The sequence below is a fragment of the Pteropus alecto genome, unplaced genomic scaffold (genome assembly GCF_000325575.1).
Source record: "Pteropus alecto unplaced genomic scaffold, ASM32557v1 scaffold95, whole genome shotgun sequence".
NCBI classification, from domain to species: domain Eukaryota; kingdom Metazoa; phylum Chordata; class Mammalia; order Chiroptera; family Pteropodidae; genus Pteropus; species Pteropus alecto.
Window position 1 is genome coordinate 3,474,948 of NW_006441071.1, and position 8,652 is coordinate 3,483,599.

Genomic DNA, 8,652 nt, shown 5'->3' on the forward strand with positions numbered 1-8,652 from the left:
ATTGGGAGGCCTGGCTGGTAATTACTTTCACTGAGCTAAAACATTAACTTAATACACAGGAGCAGGGCCAGATGAAAATCAGGATTTGGACCTCTTTCTCCCTTCCCCCATGGAGATTCCACACTTTGCTTCTGGGGACAGCCTTCTCTTTGGTGAGATAGCCCTCTTTCCTTTCCTGGGACTTGGCATGGATTTTCATGCCCCACCCTGGTAGGCTAGTTTGTACTTTTTGTTTTGGTTGTCCTGGGCAACTATTGGTGGGGTTATGTGACTGTTTAGGTCAGCCAGCTTTTGGGGTGGTAAGAAAGCCCAGTTTTTTAAGAGTTTTCAGCTAAATACCAGACATTGACAGATTTAACTCATCTTAGGGTTCAAATTTCATGAATTGACAAGGTTTAGCTTTTGGTCTTTTGTGACACAATGTGCACACCTTGGGAGGCCAAGGAAGTTTGATTTTAAAACTAACATGTAATAACTTCCTAGTGTGCTGTGTTGTGAAAGACTGTGATGCCATGCTGACATTTAGTGGCATGATTATTTATTGACGTGCGTTTGCCATGGGTTGGGAAGGGCACACATATTTTCAGGTGACTCTCAAAATCATGGAACTTGAACTCATTTAATCTACAAGATTCTTAGCACCAATCCTTTTATTATAAGTGAAGAAACTGGATATCTAGAGAGACAAAATTATTTCCAGCTCATTAGAACTAAGAATGGACTTGAACTCAAGTTTTCTGAGTTCAAGTTGCATGTTACTTTACAGGGATAAGAATAGTAGCTGCCTTATGTGCTCAAATTTAAAAAAAAAAATCTATATTCAGGGATAGGAACAGGGACAGACATGGAAAAAGACAACAAATGAAAGCAATCATCATTGTTGTTATCATTTTTACATTGTTGCTGTCATTACCATCACATGTTTTATAAGATAGCTAAGCAGTTCTTTGGTATGAACCATGTTGGAGAAGCCCACCTTTTGCTAACACATTGAACTGAGTGCTCAACTTATCAGGACTCTATTCAAAGAAAATTCAGAATGTTTGACATGTGACTTCCACAGAGAGCCACAAAAGGACTGGTACAAGATCATTGAGTTTGCAATTCTAATTTTGAATTTTGTACATTTTATGTGTTTATGGGCTGATTTTATTTCTAACATACAGAGATTTGTCAAATGTGATTCTGCTGAAGTACATCCTCTTGAAACAGCAAAAAATCTATAGAATCATGATTCATCGTTCAGCAGTCTCCTGAAATTCCTTGTTTCCTTAGACATCTATGTGTCTGAAGAACATTTCAAGTATTTAAGTTTCCTAATCCTGTCAGCACAGGGCTTTAAGTTGGAAGACTTTAGTTATGAAATCTATTCTGATATAATTACTTAAAAGATCAGACTTTTAAGGAAGTTTTGAGAACATGGGAATATACTCATAATATATTAGTTGAAAGGAAGTGGATACAAAGCTATAAATAGTATGACCCCATCTTTGTGGCACATAAAAAGGGGTGTGTGTGTGTGTGTGTGTGTGTGTAATATGAACTACTGGAAGGAAATGTACCAAATTAATAACGATTTTTTTTTACAAATAATTTTTTAACTTTGCAAATTACCTGCAACTCACTTCTTATACTTAATATAAATTATTTAAGGAGAAATTGTCAGGTGTGCCTTGGTAACATGGTTATTGGCTAATGCCATTTTGTGTCATACTAGGTCTATGTTTGGTGTACTCATTGTCTCATAAGCAGTGTGGTTTATTCTTTCTAATAGAATATTATTACTTTTATTTTTATTATTCTTTATTATTCTTCAGATTGGCAACTTGACCAATCCCAAAGCTCTTAACTGAAGATAAAGGGGTAGAAACCCAAGCCCACCTGACTCCGAAGCCCAGTGTGGTTTATTGTTTCTAATAGAATATTATTTTTATTATTCTTTATAATAGAATATTATTTTATTATTCTTTATAAGAATATTTATTATTCTTTATAATAGAATATTTTTATTATTCTTTCTAATATAATAATAAAAATAATATTCTATTAGAAAGAATAAACCACACTGGGCTTCGGAGTCAGGTGGGCTTGGGTTTCTACCCCCTTATCTTCAGTTAAGAGCTTTGGGATTGGCCAAGTTGCCAATCTGAATCTTAGTTCTTATTAAATTGGGATGCCATCTCCTTTGCATGGTTTCTTTTGTAGTTTGTTGATAACATTGTATAAGCTTCAGGCATACAACATTATAATTTTGATATCTGTATGCGTTATAGCATGCTAACCACCAAAAGTCTAGTGTCCATCCATTACCATATAATTGAGCCCCTTTACTCATTTCACTCTTGCCCCACACCCCTTCCCTTCTGGTAAGCAACAATCTGTTGTCAGTATCTATGAGATTTTGTTTTGTTTTGTTTGTTCGTTTGTTTCTTTTTTGTTTTATAGTCCACATCTGAGTAAAATCATAAGGTTTTTGCCCTTTTCTGTCTTATTTATTTGGCATAATACCTTCAAGGTCCATCCATAATACTGAAAATGGCAATATTTTACTTCTTTTATAACTTAGTAGTATTCCATTGTCTACATATACCATATCTTCTTCTTTATCTGTTCATCTGTTGTTGGACAGTTAGACTATTTCCATATCTTTGTTATTGTAAATAATGCTTCCTTTGCAAGGTTTCTTAATTCTGAAAGTTGTTTGCTCTTGGAGGTGCTCATTAAATATTAGCTCCTTTTCTTCTCCTAATCACTACCCTTGTTTCCCAACCACCTTCACCAGATTCCACAAGGGTCAATTCAGGGACTGAAGGAGCTTGAAAAAAGTTTTAGTTTCATACTAACATTTTCAGTGGTTTGCCTATTTAATCATCTGTTTACTGTAAAAGTCTTGGTTCCTCTAAGTCTCACATTTTTGGGAACCAAGCTCATGACAGTCATGAAGTATCTTGCATCGAAGGATGAGAAAACCTGAGCAAACCAAAATCATGCTGAGCTCTCTGGATTAGGGTGTGGGAGCATGCCTCTTCCTTAGGATCAGCCTGGGAATGTCGAGTAGCACCATCACTATTCACCTCTCACTCGCATTGATGTGGAGGGTGTGCAGAGGATTCTGGGGCTGAGGTAGTGTTTATAAATTGCATGGCTGTCTGGATTTCTCTGAGTATTCTTTTCCCTTGCAGGATTCCTGTAATTGTCATCAGATGGCTCAGTCTCCCAAATGTTTCCTGTATTGCAGTAACTTTTGGAGTGTGTTTTTTTAAAAAAGGCCAAAGTTAGCAGCCATCATCTGTTTGTGTCTGTTCTGTTGTGTGTAGATACATGCAGATCAGGTATGTATGGAGTACAGAGAAACCAGTCTGATATATGCAGTCCTCCTTTCCATCTTCTCTTGAGCCTTTCTACTTCTTTTGCTGATTCTTTACCACTGGCACTGCTTTAAAGGAAAAAAAAAATAGTAAGTGAGGAAAGATGCAGGCAGCGATCCTATTTTCAACTATAGACAGCTGTCCTTTTAGTCTTATTCTGGGGATTTTTATAGAGCATTGCACCTTTCTTGGGTCTGCTAAAGGCTTCAGAGAGGTTGAGAGTTGGACTGTGAGTGAATCCTGTGAACAATAATTCAACGTCTTGGGCTAACCACTGGCATGGGGGAAATGAGAACATTTGAGATAGACCCTGAATTTCATCTGATAAAATTTGAGTGACAAAAATGATAGCATTGATTGGCAAAACAGGTGTTAAGGTGGAAAGAAACACCTAAAAGCACAGAGCTGGAAAAAATGAGATGTGTTCAGGTGGAGTATGTGATGCAGTTTAGCTTAAAAATGAGAAAAACTTCATAAGTTTGCATTCGTGTTTTGAGTGGGGGTCAGCCTAATGATTCCAGTTTTAGGTTGAATGCTGTCTGTAAAGATGAGATATAAAAGGAATGGCCCACACCCTCCAAGATGGTTGTATTTTGAATCTTTCAAGGTATTTAAATTTTCCTTCATTATATGCCTATAACTGAAAACCCAGCTACGGGACGATATCGTGCATGGGACTATTTTTTATTAGATACACTCCTGTAATTTGACATTGACTGATTTTCTAGGGAGGGAAAAATGGCCTAAATGAAAAAAGAGACAACTAATTTTATAAAATGGAGTGATAGACACATCTAAACTCAAGTATGTTTTTCCACCCCCTCATTCCTTGAGAAAAGACTGAGTACAGAGGTGAGATTGGATAGGGTTGCTCAACTAGATCATATTGGGAAACATAAAATTGGAGAACTGACACAGTTTCTTCTGATTCATGTTGTTGGCCGAGAAATTGTGCTTTTTAAATGCTACTTTGCTTTACTGGCTCTTACTCATCTAACTAGTAAAATAGTTCATTGTGTACTGGTGCCCGTTGGTCTGCTGGTAGAGTACTCTCAACCTGTGGGACTGAGCTCTAGATAGTGGTGTTATCTGTTGACTTCTTTACATTAAACTGCCCTTTTATAATCATGGATTTTTTTGAAGTGACTGAGGTAAATAGTGATGTCTACCCTAAAAACCATCCCACCTCTTTCTTCCAAAGTGGCTGAGGCTGGGGGATGGGAACAGGAGAGCCCTTAATCTTAGCAAGGATAGAAAATATCTCAAGAGTAATATTTTAAAAAGTCAAGTCATGATAATGTCATTTCCTTTGGCAGTGGTTGGTCTAAGAATAGACATGTGACTAAGTTGTGGCCAATAATTTGTAAGAGGAAGTATGTTGGGAGAGAGTAGTGAAAGTTTCCCACCTGGAATGAAAAACTACACTTGGATTTTGGCTGTGGTGCTTGATGAGGCAGTGATGCTTGGGTGTGGATACTGCAGTTAGAAAGGCAGAACTTTTGTCCTCAATACCCAGCACTGGGCTGCTACCTCTGACTACTTGTTCTGTGAGAGAACTAATTATTTAAGCTCTTATAAACTTATGAATTTTCTGTTACCTGAGGACAACCTAATTTCTATCTACTAAAACATTTCTATGTCCTAATTATGTCTCTTCTATTATTTTCTTTTCACATTCGTAAAACATTTAAACTATAACTAAGTCACACAATCCATTGTATATCATTTAAAGTATTTTCTGTTTCTAGACACAAGAGGCAAGTACTCCTTTATGGTGGGAAAGAAAACTAGAACTGACCCTCCCCAAAGCAAGTTGGACTCCTGATTATCTCCTTTTCACCACTGGTGGTACCTCGGTGAAAGGTGTGGTGGGAGAAACACATTTGTGTTTGGTTTGTATTAATTTATTTTGTTTCTGTTGTTTGTAAATTGGGTACTCTTTTCTTAGGCAACTTATTTCTGCTTTGGATTGTTATGGAAATACGAGAACAAGAGTTGCTGGGGAATAGTCTAAAAATATATTTTAGTTGTGGTTATTTGGTTTTCAGTTGGTATTTGAGCTATAAGGTTTGTTTTGGTGTCTTTGTTGACAGCACTGTTACTATATTTAAGCTGTTTCTTGCTGTATATTTTCCCTTTTAGTAAAGAAAACTCACTTTATTTCCTAAGATGAATTATAATTAGGACTGGTTGGTAATGAGAATCTTTCTCACTTAATACCTCTAATGAGATACAAATGTTCTAAATGTGTCCTTATGAGTAAATTATATTTAGAGAGGAATCTACTTATTTTAGTTAACTAATCCCTTTGCTTTCTGATCATACATCCTTATTAGGCTCTCATGTTCCTATTCCATATGGGATTCCTTGTGAAATCAGACGTCAGCAAACAGTGTTAACTTTCAGGGTCTGTGGTACTGAAAACGTCAATGAAGTTTGTTGGCTCCACATAGCTTGTTTTTATAGCACTCTTGTTTTTTTATATATTCATGATAAATACAGTTCTTTCACTATTGCAAAGTGAATTTCATTTCTCAGCTAGTTCTTTTCTGATATTTATGCTTTTAGTTACTAGCATAAAATAATTGAATATATTTGAACTCCCCCCACTCCTACATTTTTGATTCCTTCTGAAGTCTAGACATGGTCTTCTTAGCTCCTTGGATCTCTAGACATTGTACATCTTTGTCCTTTTGCCAACAACCGGTAAATATTCCTGTAGAACTAACTGGTTGCTATGTTGAGCCATAGTGAATTAGGTTTGTACAATTTCTAGGAGTCAGTGTTTTACCCTTTTCAGTGATCCTGCCTTTTCACTTTCTGAGGAAAGAGATGAGTTAGTGAAAATGTTTTGAAGAACTTGACCTGTGGAGTTATATTTTTTGAGGTTACTGGCTTCACTGCTTACTATTTGCAAGCTCTTGGACAAGTTATTTGGCTTCTCTCTGCTTTATTATTCTTCTGTAAAATGGAGACTATAATGGTATTTACCCTGCAGATTGTTATGAGAATTCTATGAGAAGATTTATGTAAAGCTCTTACAATAATTCCAGGTCTATACTAAGTATATAGTTGATATGATATAGTTGATATAGTTGAATTTTTCAAAGCACTTCTTAAGATGTTTCTCCTTTGGCTTTCAGAATGAGCCCCCGAATAAGGAAGTATTATTGACCTTATTTTATAGGGCAAGTCATAGAGGCACAATGTCAGTATGTAACTTTGTTACTAATAGAATTGGGATTCTTATCTAGGTCTTTCCTTTTCATGTGTTATACTTGACTGTGAATTGGGTCTTTAGGGAAGTGACTTGTTTTTGTAATGTTATATATAAGCTAAAGGTGTAGATGGGAAGGTCATAAATTCCTGTTCCTTAAATCTGGCCCAGTGGTGAGCCATTTCATTCATTCTAAAATTACTTATTAAATACAGATATTTCTCAATTTGCATGGTTCCAGCATGAAAAATTTGTTATTATGGTTAATTAAATAACACCGGCCCCTAACAACATAGTTCAAATTTCAGTTACAATGTTATTTTAACTGCAAGTAATTGTATTGAAGTACAGCTAGCATATCCTGTTATTTGGTTCTTAACATACAACAAAAGGTGTAGCTGTGTTGCCTCCTTGTCTCAGAGATAGACCCACGTAATATTTTATGAAAAGGGAATTGGTGGACAAAGATCAAAATGCAGCAAAGAATTGAAAAGTGAAATTTAAACCAGTGGTAAATTGAGTTCTAGAAAAAAATAGTTAATCATGGTAATATCAACACTGCCACTGTTCTAGACTCTGCGTGCAGCCAGAGGAGTTAGTCGAAGAATAATTTATCATAAATTAGAAAAGTAATTGTGATAAAAAGGATGAAGGCCCAATAGAGGAAAAGACGCTGGCAAAAAACTTCATATTAAAAGAACTCTTCAGGGATATTGCATGACATTGAAAACAAAAAAGATAAAATGTTGGAAGCTAATTCAAACTTAGACAGGAGTATTACAATTCACCAAAACATACAAAAAATGCTCATTTGGTATTTTAAATTATAGTGAGAAGCCACCATTGTTGAAACTACTCAAACTACTCTTGATATATTTTTTATAAAAAAGTAAAAACACTTTCATTCTCAAAGTTTCTAATGCTTTAAATTACAACATCCTACATAAATATTTTACTTTTTAAAATTTTCTATACATTTATAACTGATAAAAAGAGTTTTTGACAAAAAAAATTAAAGGTTTTAGAAAAATCATAATTTTCCTATTGATTATTAAGATCACTTTCATAGTTTCTGCTTCTGTGGCCTGTTTATGGTCTTGCATTGCCATGCAAAGTGGGAGCTGCCTGTATTTATTGAGCCAAATGGGCACTTTTGTTAGTGGTGAGGATACAATGATGCCTTATGAAACATTATTCTAACATAGATTTATTGAATGTCTGCCAGGTGCCAGGCTGCATAAACACATGTGAATGAAAAGTAGTCCTTTTTATCAAAGAATATACATTTCAGTTGATCGATGGGAAACAAGATCATTATACCACAACATATGCATATAATTTGTAAAACATTTCTTTGAATGCAATGATAGGGAAACACTATGCATTATAAGAGCCTTCAGGAAGGACATCTAACTTATTAGCTTGGGAGTATGAGGGTTGGGAGAGGCAGGGAGACAGCTTGGAGAACTTAGGTGTTAATTTGGAAAAGCTGTGTTGAACGAACCAGAGGTGAGAAAATTCTGCATGGAGAGTACAGGATATTATAAAAAGTTGATTGTTGCTGGAATGTGGAAGGCAAGATAGGGGACAGATCAGCAATACCATGGAACCTGTAGGCAATGGAAGAGCCCTTGGGGTTTTCCTCCAATTTCTTTTAAATTAAGTTATAATTTGTGCACAATAAAATTGACCCGTTTTAGTGTATCCTTAGGTGTGTTTGATTAAGTCCTGTAACCACCAGCACAATCAAGATGAAGAACATTTACAACACCCCTTAAAATCCCAGTGCTCCTGAGTGACTGACCCCTCCTCCCACCCCCAGCCTCAGGCAACCAGTAATGTGTTTTCTGTCCTTATAGCTTTGCTTTTTCCAGATTATCATGTAAATCGGGTCCGCAAACCCTGGTCCGTAGCCTGTTAGAAACCAGGCCACAGAGCAGGAGGTGAGCTATGGATGAGTGTGAACTTCATCTGTATTTGCAGCCGCTCCCCAGCTCTAGCATCACCGCCTCAGCTCCACCTCAGATCATCAGGCATAAGATTCTCGCAGGAGCACCAGTCCCTGGT

The 8,652-nt window shown here is 36.3% G+C and overlaps 1 protein-coding gene across 4 annotated transcripts in view; it reads left to right on the forward strand.

Moving 5' to 3' along the window:
• Positions 1-8,652, forward strand: part of BNC2 (basonuclin 2) — a 398,693-nt gene that overhangs the window by 64,232 nt on the left and 325,809 nt on the right. The window contains exon 1 of one of the 4 annotated variants that reach the window (XM_015594484.2): positions 33-152. The exons of the other annotated variants lie outside the window; for them this stretch is intronic. Within the exon in view, the coding sequence (XP_015449970.1) occupies positions 72-152 (81 nt within the window). The 5' untranslated portion in view covers positions 33-71. Of the gene's footprint in view, positions 1-32; positions 153-8,652 lie in introns of those variants that run through there. 4 annotated transcript variants of the gene reach the window in all.